Source organism: Capra hircus, chromosome 19, assembly GCF_001704415.2.
Source record: "Capra hircus breed San Clemente chromosome 19, ASM170441v1, whole genome shotgun sequence".
Taxonomy (NCBI): Eukaryota; Metazoa; Chordata; class Mammalia; order Artiodactyla; family Bovidae; genus Capra; species Capra hircus.
Window position 1 is genome coordinate 34,656,657 of NC_030826.1, and position 21,289 is coordinate 34,677,945.

At 54.7% G+C, this 21,289-nt stretch overlaps 1 protein-coding gene across 11 annotated transcripts in view; it reads right to left on the minus strand.

Annotated features, from left to right (window-relative positions):
* MPRIP (myosin phosphatase Rho interacting protein) overlaps positions 1 to 21,289 on the minus strand; it is a 94,988-nt gene that overhangs the window by 62,445 nt on the left and 11,254 nt on the right. For all 11 annotated transcript variants that reach the window (XM_018064820.1, XM_018064816.1, XM_018064814.1 and 8 more), the window contains exons 2-3: positions 9,561 to 9,638; positions 7,611 to 7,676 (exon numbers count right to left, since the gene is read on the minus strand). In XM_018064820.1, the coding sequence (XP_017920309.1) occupies positions 7,611 to 7,676; positions 9,561 to 9,638 (144 nt within the window). The remainder of the gene's footprint in view (positions 1 to 7,610; positions 7,677 to 9,560; positions 9,639 to 21,289) is intronic.

Consider the following 21,289-nt stretch of genomic DNA (forward strand, 5'->3'; position numbering starts at 1 on the left):
GGGACAGAGGAAGGAGGCCCCCTGGGAGTGGTGCCTATGTCCTCTGTTGGCTCTTTGAATGATTCAGGGTTACCTGCAGAGCCTTCCCACCCCACCTGGCAGGTACACACGTGCTCCTTTCTATCTGAGCCTCTGCACCCACTCACTCCTGCATGTTCTCCTCTAACTTCTTTGCTCTCTGAGGCACTGGCAGCACAGAGCATCCATCCTGCCCCAGATTCAGGCCCCGTGGAAGCAGCAAGCCCTTCCCTTCAGGACCAGGTAACCCCATACCTACTGGTGGATTTCCCCAGCCACAAACGGACTTCTGGACCCGATCATTCTTGAAACCCCTCTGCTGTAACTCCCAGGAGTCTGCTCTGTTCTTCATTCCAAACAGCCCCATAAGTAACCACTGGTCGCCTCCACCCCCAAGCTGTTCCACACTGAGAAATGTCACCCAGGCCAGCAGGTAAGAGTGGTAAATGACAACAAAAAGCTACCAGATGCAGAATGCTGTATTTTCCGGTAGACACCACGCTCAGACATCTTAAGCCACTCAGTGAGAAGGGCCTACAATCTGGCCACCAGTCTCCAGGGAATACCTGTACCAAAGGATGCTTCACTCTAATGGGTGCGGCCTTCTGCGTCCCAGGGAGTCATACTTGAGGAAGGAAGGTGCGTGACACTTCTGAGTGCCACTGCTGACCCCTGATCTTTGGACAACAGGGCTTGGTTGGGAGGAGTTCCCAGTCCCAGCTGGGTTCATCATGCCCTTTCCTGTCACCCACCGTAACATTTCCAAGTAACCTGAAGCTGACCCAAGGATGCTCCAGGGCAAAGCAGCCTGCAGGAAGCCCAGAGGCAGAGCCCTTTACAGACTATATTTCATCCCCAATGCACTTATACTTAAGAGTCATTAAGGAATTAACTGTGACAACATCCCTCCCAGAGACGTGAAAATCATGTGTAGCTGTCATGATTAAGTAAAGACAGGACAAGAATTCAGCTGCAGCCCTCAAGTCTAAAAATGAAGGCAGGCAGGGGTGCAATGCCTCAACCCTGGAGTCACCTTCTTGACATGTGGCTGGGGCCTGGCTGCTGAGCATTCCCGCTGAGCTGTCCTGCAGCAGCCCCTCCCCGGCCCCCAGCTGCTCTCCCCTTCACCCAGCCCCTGTGGAGGCCTCAGAGCTCACAGAATGGGTAGGGGGGGGGGAGGGGGAGGGAGGGTGGCTGTTCACACTGGTAAAGCACTCAGACTTTGGCAAATGCTTTTTAAGTTCATTATTTTGGAAAAATAATTAACTGGCGGACACGGAAGAGGTGGTGCAGGCTTGCTCATGCAGACTGCGGGCTGGGCCTTGAGGCACCAGGGTGATTCTGTCTGGGGAGGTTTGTCCAGTCCAGCCAGGGCTGCTGGGGTGGGGGGTGGTGAAGGAAGGGTGGATCATGCACAGCTTCAACTGAAGTAGCACCAGACTGCGTCAGTTTAAAGCTCCCATTACGTTTCTGTGCAGGATTCCGTGGGGAAGATGGAGGTCACCAGCCTGCCTGTGAGAGCATCGGGAGAGCCCTGCAGGACGCGGAGCACCCACAGGGCTGGGGCTGCCCCTGCTCTTTCACAGCCCCCATCTTGCTCACAGGCTGACATGAGGATGAAAACACTTCCAAGTTTAAAGTTACTTTTTAAAACTGCCATTTTTACCACAGCAACCACAGGACTGAGGAGGGACAGCTGAGCAGACAAGGGAAGGAAAACAGTTAGGAGTCACTGCGGGTCCAACAGCCCCTGAGGTCATGTGGAGGGCAAACCGGCCACTTTCTCAGAGAGGGGGGACTGGAGGAAACCCTCCAGGTACGGACTCCACGCCAGTGCCCTCTCCCTGCACCCCTCGGGCCCCCAGCCCCAACACAGTAGGTCTGCCTCCGTGCCCTGGAAGCTGAACCCAGGTGGAAAAGTACCAAGGTCAAAGCCAGGCCAAATGCATGAAAGGTTTACAAATAAATCTAAAGACATGAGACTGATTCATAAAGCATCAGATGGGGGTCAGAGGAAGCTTCTCCGCCTCTTGGAGGCACAGGTGAACTCTACACTGCACTTTCCACACACCTCTGAACGTACATCCACACACCCGACTGCAAACCTGAAGCGAGTCTACTTCAAGGAGCTGGAAGGCACACGGGAAACCACCAGAGCTCCCATCTGCGGCCACAGACAAACCCGAGGGTGGGCCGGAGGCCAAGAGCCCAGCCAGCCCGCACCCAGCACCCCTCCCCACACTGCACGCAGTGGCCAGGTGCAGCCGAGCCGCCCACCACTAGACACAGCAGCAGCAGTGGCGGGCAGAGGGGTGGGGCCGCTGGGGAAAGGACCCGTCCTTCTCCCAGAAGGCATCTCACCAGCTCGCAAACTCCCAGTTCTGACACTCACAAGTTGAGTGATGCCACCATCTCTTGGGACCTCAGTTTTCTTCTGTGAAATGGAAGGGCAGTACCTGTCAAGCAGTAACTGAAGCGAACATCACGTTAGAGGAGGTGCCTGAAGAGCAGCCACGTAGCACCGGGCTGAGCATATGGTACCCCTGCAACCCCTATGACGAGCAGGGTGGAGGCCAAGGCCCCCACTCCTTCCAGAAAGCTCTGACTCCACAATCCACCCATTGCCCTGAAGAAGGTGCGCACTGTGGTTCAGCTTTGTGGTTACCATTCACATGCATCCCAACGAGTTGTGTGCTTCATCGTGAAAGGGACCTTCTTGTGGCCACATGGCCTCCCGCCATGGCTGTGGACATGATAGCCACCAAGGCTGCCAGTGAATCAGAATAATCAGTCTGCCTGGGAAAGCTCCAGGTGGGGGCAGGTCGGGGGAGGGAGGGCTGGCACTTAGAGCAGGGCTGCTCTGGTGCCTATGCCTCTTCATGTCACAGGGGTGGCTACTGAAACTGCGGTCCCTGAGCCCTGCAATCTGGAGGCTCTGATGCAGGGGTGTGATGGAGACTGGGCTGCAGAGGAGCGTCCCCACGGGCAGCAGGCCAAGCTGAGACCCTCCCCATTCTGCCCTGGGGCCCAAACACATGGAAAACCAAGTAGGCAAAGGTCCCAGGATCAAGCATCCTCCAGGACTGTCCTAAGGAAGAAAACTGTAAAGTAGCCAGACCCACAGCCCAGCAGTTCTCAGTTCCTCTGAGGAGTGCTCAGACCAAGCCCACCACCTCGCCCGTGAGCAGACCCTGAGGTGACTCCTCTGGCTGGAGCGCCTTGCCCAGGGGACTGATGAGCCCACAGCTGCCCTCCAGCAAGGCACATGAGGGCTACCAGACTCCCCACTACACGACTGGGGTGTGACACACACTGAGGAGCCGGCAGCAGGGACCCCATGAAGGTGGCTCAGCAGAGCTGTGGTCTGGGCTGCCTTTCCAGGAATCTCAGGGCACACAGTTGGGAGGGCTCCACACACCTGCCCTGGAAGTGTGGGCACAGCCTCTCCACAGGAATCACAGAGGAGAGACCCATGGTCAGTTCGCTTCAGGGCAGAGTTAACTACATCAGACCTTCCACGGTAAGATTCTATCATGTGCTCCGACATGAATGAGCCTTGAGGACATATGCTAAGTGAAACGAGCCAGACACACAAGGACAAGTACCATGACCCCACTTACAGGAGGTCCCTGGAGTCCCCAAATCCAGAGGCACAGGAAGTAGAAGGGTGTGTGGTAAGGGTTTAATGGGGACAGAGCTTTGGCCCAGGAAGATGGGAAGAGCTCCAGAGAGGGGTGGAGGGATGGTGGTGGTGGGTACACATCAGCGTGAGTGTGCTTAATGCCGCTCAACTGTAGTTGTTGAAGTGGTACATTTTGTTGCATATATCTTACCACAGTTTAAAAGCAAACAACAACAACAAATGTTTTTGCCTGGCTTCCAGGAGGAAAAGGAAGAGAAAGTGAAATCAAGAGACAGGCTACCAGAGCTCATTGGCCACAGGTTCCCCTCGCCCCGAGTCTCACTGCCCAGCAACTTCACCTGAGACTGGGGGCTGCTTCCCCTCTGGATGGGGAGCTCCCCCAGGAAAGCCTTCTAGTGACCCTAGCACCACAGCTCAAGGGCAGAGACACAGGAACAGCACAGCATAGGGACAGAAACAAAGGCAGAGGAGAAGGGGAGCCGGCTGGGCTTCCAGACTCTTCACTCTGTCCTCTCCGCAAGAACCAGAGGCCCAGCCCAACTGCTCAGGCTCCCACTTGTCTGTGAGACTGCCCTGAGCCCACCTCACCTCTGCTTGCGTTTGGGAAATTTTTTTTCCTTTTTTGGGCAATTTGCCTCTCCTCCACACCCACCAGTTACAGGGTATGTGGGTGTATCGAGAAAGAAATTTCCCAAAAAAGGAAAAGTGATCCCGAAGGTTAGTCCCATCTCAGAGCTGCCTGGAAGAGAAAGGCAACAGTTACCTCTGGAGTCAAACTAGCCTGAGGCCCCAGACCCAGCAGGAGACCCCACACAGAAAGGCGTCTCCAAGGAGCCCTCCAGGGACCAAAGCCCCCTCGCACTCAGAGTCCCCACCTGTGCTCTGAGCCCTCTGGAGTGTGTTCTCTCTCTGCTGAGGAACCACTAAGAGCTTCAAGGCAGGACACACCTAATCCTTCCCCCAGGAGTACCCAGATCCCACCTCCTCCCCATGCTTAACAGAAGTCCTGCTGCAACGCACTTACAAAGTTGATGATTTCAACTCAACAATTTTGACAGGACCTGTGCTCCCCAGACCCCAAGTCAGACAGTGCAGAGAGGGGTACCAAGAACTATCGGGGTCCTAGGGACGCAGGGAAAAAAGCCAGTTTGTTAGACCACACTTAAGCAAATGAAAACAAATAGTAATACTGTAAATGTAAAAGCCCAAGTAACAATTTGAAACAAACTGTGACTAAGTGTTAAGGGCCTAGCCATAAAATGCTACAATTTATTACATGCAATAGATTACCTGGGAAGGGATGGGGCAAAACTAAACTCCGAAACAGTGGCAGATTAGCAGTGGCTGGGGCGGCTCAGAGCTGCTGCTCTCGCCAGGGGCCTGTTCCTCTGATCTGAGAGGCCTGCTAGTGCTCGGGTGTGGAGCTGGTGCTCTTGGAGACCAACAACCAGATGGCTGTTACATGGGCTGGGGTGGGGACGGGGTCTGACTGCCCTGAGCAGCCGCGAGAAGCGGTGCCCGTCTGCTCCCTGGCTGTGAGCCGCACGAACAGCTCTGCTGGCCCTGCAGCTGCCCGATGAGCAGAACACCCCACAGAAACCCCCCCACAGCAGCAAGAAGCCCAGGACTACTCCACTGGCATGGTCCCAGTCAGCAGGATACCCCGCCCCATCACCTCCCCCGCTCCCAGGACATCTCACAGGGAAGTCCTTCTGAACCTTGTAAGAACAGAGAAGACAGCAAGTCAAACATGCTTAAATCTCTTAGAAAAACATAAGTAAGCCACTGACCAGGCCACACAGGGTCTCTGAGCCGGCACTGGTTGTGGGGCCGTCCTGGGCACTGCACTCTGTCTGACGGCACATGGCCTCCACGAGGTCCAGCAGCACCTGTGCGCCCTGGCACCGCTGAGACTCAGGACAGCAGCTCTGCCATGCGGCCCTGGAGGCCTCACACAGCAACTTCGGCACAGTGGCCACCTGCTCCAGGTAGAGGCGGGAGTGAGCTGTCAAGAAGGACCTGACACAGACCACAGGGTTGGAGAGACCACTCCAGCCCTGCAAGCCCCACAGTGCCAACCTCCGGAGGCTTTCTCAGAACATCCACCATGGGGGCTTTCCTAACGCAACAAGGAAACATGTCACTTTACAGGCGTTTCAACACAACGGCTACCGCTCCCTGGCACACAGAGAAACGAAGCTCCCTTACTCCTGGAGGGGCCGTATGCCTGCACTGAGGGCAGCGCCAGCCAATCCCTTCACCCACGAGCAGGGCCAGCTCTTCCACTCGGCACCGCCCTCCCCACAGCCCTGCTTTTCCAGGGTTTCCTTCTTCTTGAGTGCAGCACACCCCACCTCTGCCCAAGCATCTCAGGATGGGCAGGCGGCAGGGAGTGTAGAGGGTGTGGGGGGCCATGCAGGACCTGCTTTCAGACCAGTGTGCACTGCGTGTCTACCCAGCGGCCGCCCTCATGCTGTGCAGCTGAGCTGAAGAGACCATGGCCTGTACCAAACCCCAGCTGAACCTAAAGAAAGATTTCCTGATCAAAATCATCAGTCTCCAAGCCAAGTCCAGGAACTGTTTTTCAGGATGGTTCATGGCGCAGTCCTGCCTGGAAGTCATCCAGTGAACTCCGAGGCCCCTTCCCCATGGTCAGTCTTTGCAGGACTTCAGAGCAGTTAGCCAGGCACAAGGAGGACAAAGTAAACCCCCATGCATCGGGCCCAGCTCCCACCTCAGGGTGCCTGCTGGGGTGATGGCCAGGTTGGGCAAACACACAGGACAGTGCAATCACCAAAGGACGTGTGTCCAGGTGAATCCACTTGTCTGCTCCTGCCTCCAGTAAATTCTACTCTACCCCAACCCCCACAGTGCCACCACCCCAGTACCTCCTGCTGCTCTGGACACAGATGGGTCCACAGGAAAGCCCCTGCCGCCCATCCTGTTGACAAACATCCTCATCAGAAAGAAAGAAGAAAAAGAAAATTCTTTTTTAGAAGGAAACGAGGCACTAGTTGACACAGAACAAAGTACCGTACCTATCAATTGCATCCTTAGATATCAGACCCGTTAACATGTCCCGTACGCAAAATGGTGACCACGTGGCATCACAATGATGAGGAGCCCCCACGTGGAAACAGCACTGATGACCTGGTAATGTACCCGCTGTGAAAACCACCAAAAATCCACGTGTCCACCAGACTGCAGCGTCCTCTGCTCACACCCCTGCAGCAAGCAGATGCACTCTGAAAGGGTGGGGTCCACCGTGCTACACGTGTGAATGGATGTTCCCGAACCGTCCCAATTAAAAACGCTGAGCACACACACTCGCACATTCCAATGGGACAGGAAAAGGTACTCAATTTTGGAATTCAGTCATACTTTAGATTAGTTAGGAGAGACCATCTCCTTTAGAGAAAAGGCCAGGAGACAAAATGAGTGGAAAAGAAAAGCCAGAATATTCCACCAGGTTGGTAAATGTCCCTCCAGCCCAGGAAGCAAACTAGGCAGGTGGCAGGACAGGACAGGGTCTGTACACCCCAACTTAGTGACAGGAACACCAACCCCATGGCCAGGAGGCCTCTGAACAATAAATTGGATGAGCAACAGCAACTACAGCCACAGACATGAGAGGAGCCCTGGGCCAGAGTAGGGGGGTCTGCAGAGCCCGGCGGGCACAGGGCCACCCCACCTGCCCTGCAGTCCCTCCACTTCTTACTGAGGGGCTCCTTCTCCCTGAACAGAAAGGACCTGTTCCCTCCCTACTGACTCTCACCCGTGGCCACAGAAGGTACCTCAAAGCAAAGGTCAGGGCTGTTAAGGGCCACTGCAACTAGCTGCCACACGTGCTTCAAAATTCCAGGCTTCGGAGCAGAAGCCCCAGTGAGAGCACACAGCTGAAGAGGCCTGGCAAAGGCTGGGGCAGGGTGGGGTGGAAGAGCGCACTCACCATCTCGTCCAGGGCGTAGCGCAAGAGGCCGTGCTCGTAGAGGATGAAGAACCGGCGCTGCCATTTCTACAACAGAACACAGAGGATAGGGAGGGTTCTGGCCCGCCTCCTCACGAGGAGCCCCTGCGCCTGACAGGTCTGCCGCTGAGGCCTGCTGGCAGCACAGCTTCCACTTCCGGGGCCCCGGGGTGGAAGAGCAAGGCCTCGTCAGTCAGGACTGGGCCAGCGAGAGGCCCAAACTACCCAGCATGTCTCCAGTTACTGAGGCTGAAAAAGCTGCCTGGTCTGTTTCAATTTGCGAGCTCCTGCTGAGCAGGAGCCATGCCCAGATCAACTTTCTCTATTCTTCATGTACCGAGTACAGAGCTTATTACAATACGTGTGAATTCATGATTTGTTGAATTACCTGACCTGATTATGGGATAACCTGAGAATTGCTAGGCACTGATTCCCCACTTCTGGAAAAGTGATATAAAAGGGTTGTTCCAGTGAGCCACAGGGAGTGTGAGAAAGGGGAAAGTGAGCCAGGCTCCAAGACTCACTGAGGAGGAGAGCAGTAACAAAAGTCAAAACTGAGAAGGGGCAACCAGTGGGAATGGTTCTGATATCCAGGGAGGGACTGACCAGAAAAAGGGGCCCCTGCCTGCCCTCTACCCAAAGGCCAGGCCACCGGGGCTGATGGAGGCCCAATGGCACTGACATGGGGGTAGAGAGGCCCTCCTTTTGAATGTGTGGGGGCAGGGGGCACGTCTAGAACATGAGACCGTTGGGCCCCAAATCTCAGGGCTCGTCATGAAGACCCATAATCTATCTTCAACATTTCCACAAGTCCAACAGAATTCATACTTCTACTGGCAATAAGGCCACAAGAATGAACTAAAATATCATGGCTCTTTAGTTTGGACCAGAATTATATCATTTATAATAATGAATTTCCCATCAGAAGCTGGAAAAGGCAATTCTATTGCCATTTAGTGACCTAAATATGAAATAGGAGAAAGGGCTGCCCCCCAGGTACTGCAGCCACTGAACACAGTAGCCCCATGGTCTTCATGCTTGGGTGGCAGGCACAGGGCACTCACGTGGCCTTGCAAGAGGACCTGCAGAAGGCTGGGCCACCTGGGCCTTTCCCGAGAAATATTCCCAAGGCTCCTGTGCATTGTTTTTAAAATTAAAACCCATTCCAGAGAAGGCCTGAAGACCCCAGATACAAGGCATGTTCTATGGGTACCACGGCCCCATTCCAGTGTGTGACACTCAGGCTGGGGCAGCAGAGACCCAGAGTGGGAGAAGAGGCCCTCCGGAATCAGGGGATGGCAGGGGTCGGCGGCAGTTCCCAGAGGAGCATGCGTGGAAGAGGAAAGCGAGCTTTAACTGGAGCCAAATCCAAGGGGACCTCTGACAGAGGAATAAGCACTGACTGGGGTGCTGCTGGTCTGACATCTCCCTGCTCCTCTCACACCTGCCTGAGCAGCATCCTGTGTTCAGCAGAACCCGCCCCCCAGGGGCTGGGTGCCCAGCAGAGATGGGACAGAAGCCAAATGGGCCCTGGAGGCTGCCTCCCTTCACTCGTGCTCATCTGCTGAGCCCCCAGCTGGGGAGGAAAGGAGGGGAAGAGGGGGCTGCAGGAGCAGGACCCCAGCACTGAAGGAACAGGGAGCCTCAAGAGCACAATGCAGACATGTGCTGAACTGCCCGCTGACCTTTTCCATTTACCAGTTTCTAGAGCTGACTCACAGAACAGGTAGCATTCTTTTGAATGAAGGGCGAGGTGCAACTATGTGTAACTGAGGCTGTTCCTGTGGGCTCTGCAAGCTCACTGAGTAAGGGTTTCCTTTGGATCCTACCACCCTAGGACCCACAGCTCACTTCCCTCCTCCCATGGTCCATCTGCCTCAGAGCGCCCTCCCTGGTGAGTCCTCCCCCAAGAATGCACTCTGAAGTCCTTACCCGAGACCGGTGCACTGGGTTGTCGAAGTCCGTCCCATCAGGAGCCAGGAGCAGCCAGCCGCCGTAAATGGGCTTTGCCTAGAGGAGAGAAGGAGGGCTGGTCATCAGTGGCCTTGGACAGGTTCAACGGGCAAGCTAACGCCAAGCTGACAAGTGCCCGCTGGAAGAGAATCCACCTCTACTCCAAGCCCTCCATGCATGCACCCACTCCCAGCAGGAGACACACTGGGGAGCCAGAGGCTCCAGCAGGCCTGGAGCACCTGCTATGGAGACAGGAACATGAAACCCAGCGGGAGACCAGACAAACGGAGAACACAAGACTCCTAGGAGCAGACACCGCCCCACAAGCTCCTGATCAAGCCACCAGGGTCACGTTCTTCATCACCACGGGAGCTGCAGGCACCAGGGAGAGCCTGTGACCAGCACAGCCAAAGGCCCTCGTCCCGAGGGCACAAAGCCTGGGAGCAGAGACACTGCTTCAGCCATCGCCACGAGCGTGGCCAGAGAATCACCAACTTGCCGGCTGCATGACCTTGCTGAAAACCTTTCCAGTTTCATCTTCACGTGCAAAAGTGAGTGCGGCAACAGCTGCATCTGCGCCTCACGAATCTTACGTGAGGATTGATGAAATACGGCCCAGCACAGGAAAGAAAACGGCAAGGCTGCTGGGAAAGCAGTCTGGCAGTTCCTCAGGTTACACTTAGAATCCCTACGGCCCAGAATTCCACTCCTAGGTGTACACATACCCAAGAAAACTGAAAGCAAGTGCTCAAGTAAAAACCTGGATGTGAATGTTCACAGCAGCACTATTCACAATTGTCAAAAGGTAGAGACAACCCCAGCGGCCATCAGCAGGTGGAAAATGTGGCCCATCCATTCAACGGAACGGCATCCAGCGATATAAAGGCACGAAGCGCTGACACACTGCAACACGGCTGAACCTTAAAGACCTTATGCTAAGTCAAGAAGACAAACACAAATGACCGCAAATGACACGATTCCGCTTATATGAAAGGTTCAGAATCAGGAAATCCACAGAAAGAGGGGGCAGATGAGTGGCTACCAGGATGTCGAGGGACCAGAAATGGAGAGTGGCTGATAACAGGTGTGGGGTTTCTTTGGGGGTGATGAAAATGCTCTGGAATCAGACAGGGGAGTCATTATGCTAAAAATCACTAAATCCTGTGCTTTAAAAGGGCTTCCCTGGTGGCCCTGCCAATGAAATGACAGAGAGCTCTCCTGTCGAGAATTCTTGACAGGAGACTTCTGTCAATGCAGGAGACCCGGGTTTGATTCCTGGTCCAGGAAGATCCCTTAGAGAAGGAAATGGCAACCCACTCCATATTCTTGCCTGGAGAATGCAAGGACAGAGGAGCCTGGCAGGCTGCAGTCCGTGGGGTCACAAAAGAGCGGGATACGACTTAGCGACTGAACAACAAATGCTTTAGAAGACTGAATTTTATGGTATGTCAATTATCTCAAAAATTGTTTAAGAGGGGGAAAAATAGCCTGAGTACAGTGTCTGGCCTAAAAAGCCTAAATAAATGATGGCTAGTTTTGTATTTCTTACATCCAAAGAGTGCCCCCTCCCCCGAGAGCCTGGCAGCGGAGTTCAACAGGAGTTAAAGGATGAAGACACTCAGACTCCACCTCCCTTTTTGGCCACACCAGACTTGAGAAAGGGCAGCTGAGGCACAAACAGCAAAACAAATCAAAACCCAAACCTTCCAGCTGCTGTTTACACATAGACTACCCCAGGGAGAGCCTTAGGGTCCTCTCAGCATGCGCTTTACTCATCATTTCCAAATTGGGAGGCCCTGTCACATCACCTCATTTTGAAAAGCTGTAGAATCTGTGACTTGCAGAGGGGAGGTCAATTGCCAGAGGTCACAGAGCATGTGGGGTGAGCGTATCTAGGCTCCCACAGGGGCCTGAAACCCAGGGAAAGCACTGGCTTCTCCCCGTGAACAGAAAGAGGGGTTTCGGGCATGGGGTATGGAGTAGGCTGAAGGAAGGAAGCAAGACTGGCTTTGATGAAACATGGGAGTGGGTGCTGGCAGGGAATCAGGAGTTAGAGGGACATGGCCCAGAAGGACCGTGGAGTATGTGGGCTGAAATACTGCTTGGGAAAGCAGAAGCAAAGAGAACCGAGGTCTGTTTTCTCAGCAAGCACCAGAGGCACCCAGCCGTCCCCCAGGCAGACAAGCACACTCGGCCTCTCTCTGCCCCACTGGGAGATGCACACACAGGACAGCCGAGTTGGCGCTGGGGGCTGACCCCTTGTACCCCAGCCAGGTGACTCCCCACCATGGCCACGGGTGCAGGTCTCTGGCCTGCGAAATCAGGAGGTTAGAGCCCAAGGCCATGTCTCCTCAGTTTCTGTCTGGCTTCCATCACATACCACCCTCCCCTTTTCTGGCTCCAGGGCTTTGGGGTGACCACACTGTCAGCTACACCTACCTGTCCTTTCCTCAAAACGGCAGTGAGAGACATGGGCTTGGCCAGGTCCCTCAGAACCTGGCCTGCAAGCAGCATCATTATTCGCTCCACAAACATCTCCTTGGCAAGCCTACTAGCACCCACCTCACCTGGTGTGACTTCCTTATGCGAATCACCCCAAAGCAGACCCCACCCAGGTGAGTAGGGAGTCCTGAAAGGTGGGAAGGCTGGGCCAGAGGAGGGCACGGGGCAAGAGACAAGGGCTCCAGCAGCCCGGGAAGTGGGCAGTGTTCTGCAGGAGCGTTTACCAAGGCAAACCCTACTGACAAACAGCAGACGGGGCTGTCCAGGACAGAGGGGATGGATAGGCTGTGGGGGGTGACGGCTACAGGACACAGGGTTCCTTTTGGGAGGATGAAAGCGTTCTAAAACTGTGATAATAGCTGCACATCTCTGGGAATACATTAAATCACTGAACTGCACAGTTTAAATAAGTCAACTATATATGGTATGTGAGTTTCATCTCAATAAAGCTATTAAAAAAAAAAATCATTTACCAAGGCCTATGTCAGGCAGTGGGGAAGCAGAGATAAATAAGAAACTGCTCCCCCTCCATGGGTTCACAGTCCACAGCAAGCAAACTGGGAACAAATGACATGTGAGGAGGCAGTGGTTGGGGAGGGGAGCACTGGTGATCATGGGCACGGCCGAAGCGGAGACGGAGGCAGGAGCCTGTCCACCAGTGGGGCTGGTTCAGCTGCCGCCCTCCCTCAACTCGTCAGTGCCTCTCACTGAAGGCTCCAGACCTGGAACCCCTTCCACAAGCCTGGAGAGCCGCACCCGGGGACACACGCTCTGAGCCTCCTGCTCCTCAGGGAACCTCAAGCTAGACATGCCCACCTGCCCTCGGTCCGAAGAAGGGTGCCCCAGACATGCAGCTGCTGCCCTCACTGTTTCTCAGAGGGCCTAGAAATGGCAACAGCCAACCTGGCCATGCTGGTGAGTCCAGAAGCGCCACACACAGCCTGTCCCCACAGGAGAGGTTTACAAGCCACAAGCCAGAGGTTTGTAGGGCAGCATCCCTCCTGTTCTTGCCTCACCTCCCCTGGAAGCCCCAAGTGACCTGACATACAGGCTCTGGTGACCCCAAAGGCAGCTGGCACAGGAAGTGGGCTCTAGAAACTCCTAGTGGCCTGTAGTTTTGTTGCTGTTTTCTGCCTGGGTGACGGGTTTACTTTAAGGGGCAGGGGGACAGGAGAAGCAGGTAACTCTTCTTGATACTGAGGGCCCAAAGGATGGGACTTTGGGAGTTCTGTTTCAAGCAGGCCACTGGGAGTAAGCCCACTGGTCCAGTCCCTGTGCAAAAGTCACCATTTGGGACCACCCGCCAGGCCTCTCTCCCTTCCATTAAACTCAGCCCCGCCTCACACACCAATAAACCAGAGGCTGCACTTCCGCTGACCTCTGGGAAGAGGCTGCTTGCTGGTGGCTGTGCCATACTCCTCAGCCCAAAGCCCTTTCGAAATTGCTCACTTGACATTTCTGCTTCGAGATGTAACGTCCCTATGCCTCCCACTAAGCACAAGTAAAAGCCTGGACACTGTATGTTAGACAAAACTAAGGAGACTTGAAAAGCGGGAGAGAAGACTGCAGAAGAGCCGAGGCACCGCTGGGAAGTGTGCAGCCTGGGTTTCTTTTGGCCTCACTGTCCCAGATCGGGGTCTGGAGGAGAGGCCACATGGAAGCGCCAACAGGCACAAACAGAAAAAGCCTCAGGAAAGGCTCTCCCTAGTCGAAGAACCAGGGAAGGGACAACTTGGCAAAACAAAGAACTCTTCCAGAGTAACCTGCCTACCCAAGTTGGACAGAGGAGACACTGCCACACTCCCACCCTCCCCCAGCAGAGGCCAGACTTCCAGAGACTTCCTACTCAGTAGGCGAGGTGTGGGACAACAGGCAGGGGCCCAGGACTGCCCTGCCCACCCAGCAGTAAAGGTCCCCTCCCTCTCCCTGCTATCCGAGGAGGACACCTGAGGGGCTGAACCCCGCCCCCTACGGCAGCAACCACGCACCTCCTGCCTCAAGTGTCCACGGAGCCCGGTGAGGAGCCAGACTCCTACCTCCACTGAGAAGCAGGAGGCAGAGCCCTGCTTCCCCTGTTGGGCAGTGCTAGAAAAACCCGACTGAAAGAGAGAGGTCAAACACAGCCCAAAGTCACCTGGCGTGACACAAAACTGTCCAGGTTGAAAAATCACCATGATACCAAGAACCAGGAAGGTCGATGCCAACACCAGGGTGTCAGGCATGTCAGAATTATCTGCTGGAGGTTTAAAGCAGCCATGCTACATGGTTCAACAAGAAATTATGAACATGCTTGGAATAAACGAAAACACAGAGAGCCTGAGCAAAGAAACAGAAGCTGCAAGAGCCAGGTGAAAATTCTCAAACTGAAAAATACAATAGCTAAATCAAAAGCTCAATGGATGGGCTCAAAAAGCAGAAAGATGGGAACAATGGAATGAATCAGTGAGCTGGAAAACAAGAGAAGAGAAATCGCACAGACAACACAGAGAAAACAGACTAAAAAATAAGAGAACAGAGTCTTAGGGACCTGTGGGAACAGAAGACCTAATATCTGTGTCGTCAGAATCCTGGAAGGAGAGAAGGGTTAAAATACTAGCACTTCCCTGGTGGTCCAGTGGCTAGATTCTGAGCTCCCAATGCAGGGGGCCCAGGTTCGATCCCTGGTCAGGGAACTAGATCCCACTCGCCGCACCAAGAGCTACCATGCTGCAACGAAGATCAAGGACCCCACGTGGTGCAACGAAGACTCAGCACAGCAAAACAAGTACTTCCTAAAAGTACTGCTTACAATCATTAAAAAAAAATGAAATACTGGACCTCCCTGCTGGTTCGGCAGATTAGAATCCATCTGCCAATGCAGGAAACGTGGGTTTGATACCTGGTCTGGGAAGATTCTACATGCCACAGGGCAACTAAGACCGCGCTCCATAACTACTGAGTCCACGTGCTGCAGCTGCGCACCCAGAGCCATTGCTCTACAGCAAGAGAAGCACAGTAACGAGAAGCCCAAGCACTGCATGGAAGAGCAGCCCCCGCTGGCCGCAACCAGAGGAAGCCGGGGCGCAGCACCCAAGACCCAGTGCAGCCATAAGCAAGTAACCAAACACCCAACTACCACATAAGCCAGGCGCCGCATTCCTGGACACATTCCAGAGAAATAAAAGCTTACACTTCACAAAAACTGTATGTGAGTGATTACTGTCTCTTTATTTGTAAAGGGCCAAGAAAACCTGGAAGCAATGCAGATGTCCTTCAGCGAATGAGTGGTTAATCCATGCACACTCTGGAATACTACTGAGCAATTAAAAGGAAACAACTGGTGATATACGCAACTTGGATGAGTCTCCAGAGAATTAGGGTGAGTGGAAGTCAACCCTGAGGTTACATGATGTTCGACTCCACTGACACAACATGCCTGAAATGTGGAATTTCTAGACACGGAGACAGACTTGCAGCTGCTAGGAGTTAAGGAGGCAGCAGAGGTAAGAGGGCAGGAGGACTGTGACGATGCCCTGTAATTTTATTAATATAAGATGCAGCCACTGGGGGAAACTGGGTAAAGAATACACAGGATCTCTCCGGATTGTATTTCACAACTGCGTGCAAAACTACAATGATCTCAAAATAATAATTTTAATTAAAAAATAAAAAACCAAAAACCTATTACTTTAGGATACTTGCTCCACTCACACAGGCATATGCCCCCCCAGAAGAGGACCCACTGCAACCCAACAGCAAAGAGGCTTAGCCACGAAGGCTTCTGCTTCTGCAGTTCACAGGGGCCAGCCCCAGGCCAAGCAGCCTGCCATGGCTTCAGCTTCTCCTGAGGCCACAGGCACACGCAGTTTCTGAAGACTGTCGACTGGACCATGCGGGCTTCTTCGTCCCCTTCCCCCTGCACCACCCTCCCGGGGCAGGCCTGGGTTCCATCGGGCCAAGTGGGCAGGGCGGGCTGCAGGCAGGGAAGGAGCAGGCACCCAGCCTGCCTTACAGAACATCACCCAGCTGCCCCCCTGATGCTGCCCTGACACATCCAGGACTCTGGACACCACTGCCCAATCACAACCAGCCCTACGGCGTCCAGGCATTACCTGCTGGGCTCTCAGCTCCACAGGGCCCATCTGAGGCTCAAAGAAAGGAGACGTATGTGACAGACTTCTGACAGGCTGCGAAGCTCGCTCTTCTGGCCCCTCAGACTCACCTGCCCCAGAGTGCAAGGGGCCCTGAGAAAAGCAGACGCATAAATGCAGTACCACCTTCCCACCCCTGTCATCCTAAAGGCCCCCCACAAGCACCTCTCCTCCATGGGCAGGAGTAGCCCCTTGTCTCTACGCGGGTCCGTTCAAGTAGAGTAACAAACCCAGAGCCAGCTGCTTACCAAGAACTTACTGGGGCTCCCCTCCTGCAAGCTGTGCCCATACTCACACCTCCTATGAACAGAAAACTGTCTTCTGGCCTCGGGGCTCTGCACACATGGGCCTCTGCAGAGAGGAAACCCCACTCTGCAGCAGCACCCTGCTTACCCCCAGGCCCTTCTCCAAGCCCCCCGCCATCTCCAGCCCTTCTGCTTTCACATCCCACCTTTGTTCAGCAAGGTGCCCACTGCAAAGTAGGGCCACCTGACGCGTGAGTCAGTGGACACACTGAGGCAGCACTCAGCTGCTCCCCACTTGTCCTCCAGGTGCTGCTGCAAGGCCTCTGAGCCAGGACAGGGTGAGCCCAGGCCACACCTCTTCCTTCCACACATGGAGCCCAGTCACCGGGAGGAACCTGTCCATCCCCAATACTGAGGGACAAGCTGAGTGCTGAGGAGCACGTGGACAGGCTGGCCTCCAACTGTCCTCCCTTTACTGAATCCAATCCCCACCAATACCGCGTGCGCCACAGTGGCCCCGACAGAAAGCAGAGACGACGCAGGAAAGCCGGCATTCTCAGAGTAGCCAAGCGGCCACATGAGGAGAGAACTCGTCTCCCTGCTCCTCCCTGGTAATCCCACAGCCAGACACGGAGCCTAAAGAGACAACACAGACCAGCAAACCAGTGCTGGTTTGGAGCTCAAACCAAACCGGGGGCGGGGCTTAGGGCCAGCAGTGCTCAGGGGAACGAGCCCCAGAGTGGACCTGGCGTACGAGACGGCCCCAGAACAGCGTGGAAGGGAGGGCCGTAGAGAGTATCCAAGGCCAGCCCGGAGGGGACCCCAGGATGCCTGACTCAGGCGGGGCAAAGCACACGAACCCCACAAAGGCACCCTCACACAAGGCTGGACATGTCAACTCCAAGCACCAGCCTCATGAAAGTTGTTCAAGGAGAGCGGCCACACAGCCTTGAAGACAGACCCATACTGTGGGGGCCAGCATCCCAGCTCAGGGGCACTCCTGGGCTGAGCTGAAGGATGAGGAGCTGCACAGGGGCCGGAGGTGAGGATCTAGTGAACGCTCCGAGGATGGGGTGTTTGTAGACTGAAGCTAAGTGCTTCTGAGGCTGGCTCCCTGCTCCTCTTTTCCCCAAGAGTTTTTGTGGAAACGCTTCCATGCGCTCATAGCAAACAGGCTTTTCGATATTTTCTGCATTTCTATTCCAAAAGGAGAAATGATGCCTGGGTAGCAGCTGTCTGGCTATCTTTATGAGCATGTAAATCACAGGAGATTGTGAGGTCGCCTGTCTCTTCTGGGACATGTGGAGGTAAGTCAGTAACACAAAGTGTAGGCACACATCCAGGTCAGTCTGAAGCCTCGCCCTCGCCTTGTCCCGGCCACCTGAGAAAGAACACTCCATCTGGGCAGACCGCAGAGGGACGCCTGTCCCACCTGCCTGACCCACACCTCGGTCAGCACACACCTCCACAAGCCAGTAGAGCAAGACCCCAGGAGCGTGGGCTTCTCACTTAGAGCAAACCTACTGGGGCAACCAGGTCAGCCATCCCTGCAGATCCCACCTCAGGCTTCTCCTCCCAACACCACGCGGGCCACTGTGCTGGGAGTCGTCTCTAAGACACATCCAAGGGTCTCAAGCCCTCAGCAGAGGACACTGTCCTGCTGCTTTACAGCTATTCTGTTCTAGACCCACACTACACTCCTCCACGTGGGCACACCTGCCGGCATGAGCTTCCCGGGCATGCCATCTGCCTCTGAAAGCCAGCAGAGGGCCATCGGCCACTGCCAAGACGAGCACAGTCGCGGGGCAGCCCCTGCGCCAGATTCAACACCATCAGGACCCAGGGTGAGAGAAAGCATGGCTTCTGAGAAAGGGGAGCCACGAGGCGAGTGGCCCTAAGGACGCAGGCTGCATCGAGTGGGCGCGTGGGCAGGCTTTCCGAAATGCCCTCCAATCTGCTCTGCTACCCAGCCGTCCTACTCCCCAGTGCCAACAGTCAACACCCACGACTTACAAGGCAGGTCACTGCTCCAGGCACTTCACTCACGCACTCCGTACCACTCTTCCTCATCTCACATACAAGGAAACCGCAGCGTCTCAGCAAGTGTGAGTCAAGGCTACCTGGCCCCGTATCATGCCTCTAACCTCTGGACGCACAGAGGCGAGGGCGGGACAAGGCCCTGGCTGGGACAAGGCGAGGGCGAGGCCACATCAGTGAGCCACTCCCAGGAGTAAAAGCTGGCGCCACCCCAGCAGGATGCACAACCCTAGTGGGTATTCTCCTTGAGGGTCTAGTCCTGACCTCGTCACTAGGGCCTCCCCAGATATCCCTCCACCTGAGGCCTGGGATCTGCGTGGAGTCCTGATTCGTGGTCTCTGTAAGGAGCTCACCACAGGATGGACCACCACAAGCCACCCTCCATGGAGCTGTCCACCCGGCATGGCCAGGCACCAAGGGTCATGAAGGGGTTTAGGGAGCAGACAGAGGCCATGGGGCTCTTCCTCGGAAGGAGGAGCCTTTCCTATCTGTGCACACAAAGACAGAAGTGCGAGCACAGGCTCCCACCTCCGCCCAGAAAAAGCAGAGCCTCACAAGTAGAGCAACTCTATCCATTTAGCATCCAAACTGGGACACTCTGGGAAATGAGCAGGGAGCCTACTAATTACACCAGGACACATGGCCCTAAAGAAAGAAACTTACAAGAAAGGCAATTTACACGTTCCTGGTGCCAAAAGTCAGGTTGCAAAGACAACACAGCCACTGAGAATACCTACAATGAGACAAAGACGCAAAACCTGGAGCTAAGGGTAAGGTCCTCGGCAGCAGGGAGCAGAGAGGAAGGATGTGGACGAGGCCTCTGAGAGGAGCGAGCACAGGCCAACGGCAGAGATGGAGGTCAGGGAGGCCGGCTGGCATGTGAGGAGCCCCACGCTCCCCCTAGAAGCAGCAGAGCCTCTCACACAGTGCCGCCCCCTCCCTGGGAGCACGTTACAGAGCGGGGTTCCCAGGGGTGGGGGGGCGCATCCAAACTGCCATGCGGCTGGAGCCTCTGGGGCCCTCCTCCGGAGCTCTAAGTCCGAGAATCCTCTGACAGTCCCACCCTTCGGCCAAATCAGAAGTAGCACTGGACGGAGGCAAAGACAGTAAATACTTGATGAAACAATCACCCTAACGCCAAATGCTCTCAGCATAGAACACATCCACGCTGCTGCCACACACCTGACCACAGCTGAGCCCCAAGCTGTGTGTGCAGATGTGCACACGTGGGTGCGACACGGTGAGGCCAATGCCATGGCAGTCGAGCATGCTCCTGGGGACCTGGGGTAACTAGGATGGCGCAGAGGACAGAGGTGGAATCTGCAGTGTTAGCTACACATGGGCAGCAAACACCAAGCCAAAAATGACAGAAATACAGGAAACAAAGATGTCAAATAATGGTTTGGCAAAATGTGGGCTGGGCTTCCCTGGTGGCTCCTTTCCTGGCAAAAACCCTGCCTGCTGAGCAGGAGATGTGGGCTTCAGCCCTGGGTTGGGAAGATTCCCTGGAGAAGAGAATGGCTTCCCACTCCAGTCTTCTTGCCTGGAAAAATCCCACGGACCGAGGAGCCTGGCAGGCTGTATATAGTCCATGGGGTCGCAAAAGAGTTGGACACGACTTATCGACCAAACAACAAGCAGAAACCAAAACTGAGATGGGGATAATAATGGCTTTAGGTTATTTTTGTAACAACTTACTTTTTTGAGGCATAATTCACACACTATACAACTCCTCTGTTGTACAACAAGTGTAAAATTCAATACAAATCCAGGTTTGTATTGCACCCATTGCTACCATCACGTCTAGAGCAGCTTCGTCACCGTGGAAAAGCAGCCCTGTGCGCTTCAGCTGCCATTCCCGCACTCTCCCCTGGGGTCCCCAGCGGCCACCAAGCTGCTTTATGTCGTCACAAAGTTGCCTAATAGGGATGTTTCACACGAACGGAATCAGGTAACACGTGGTCTTTCGTGCCTGACTTCTCTCACTGAGTGTATGTTTTCTAAGCTCAGCTGTGCCATAGTGGGTGCTTGTCTCTCTCCTTTTCATGGCCAAATAATATTCCATTGTGTGGACGGACCACATTCGTTTACTGATGATACTGGGGTTGTTTCCCCCTTTTGGTGACCGTTTTTAAAAATCCTTTAGGAGAGATCAAAGAAGTAAACAACAGCTGTCTAACTGACCCCAGGCCCCTTGGCATTGGCTCCCAGCAGCTTCCCCACACCTCACCATTCAGGGGTGCACCAGCGTCTCCCTGCATCGCCTGGCCTTCAGCTCCCATGGCCCCCTACCCCAGGACACTGAAGCCCCAGCTTAGCTCCTGCTCAACAGGATCTTCATGAGGGAATGGAGGTCGGGGTGGGGGGTGGCCTTGGCTGCTCCTGCACACAGGCACAGCCCCTCCAGGTCCTTACCCTGGTCTCTTCCACCCGCCCGTGCCACCATCTCTGCCCCTGCACCCCATTGTCCACAGTGCTGAGGTCTGCCTGATGAGGTGCTTCCCGGTGCAGCTCACAGCAGATCTCCACGGGACCCAGCAATACCCCCACAAGCCAGTCTCCACCCTGAAGAGCTGAGGGGTCAGACAGATGTGTGTTCACAGCAGCACGATTCACAATAGCCAGACGCAGAACAGCCCAAGTGTCCATCTACAGACAGACATAAACAAAATGTTCTATGCCATAGAATGCAATATCCATCCAGAAACAAGCAGTACACACTGATTTCGTGTTACCGTGCGAACTCTGAAAACATGCTCGGTGCAAAAAGCCCGACAAAAGGTCACAATTTCTA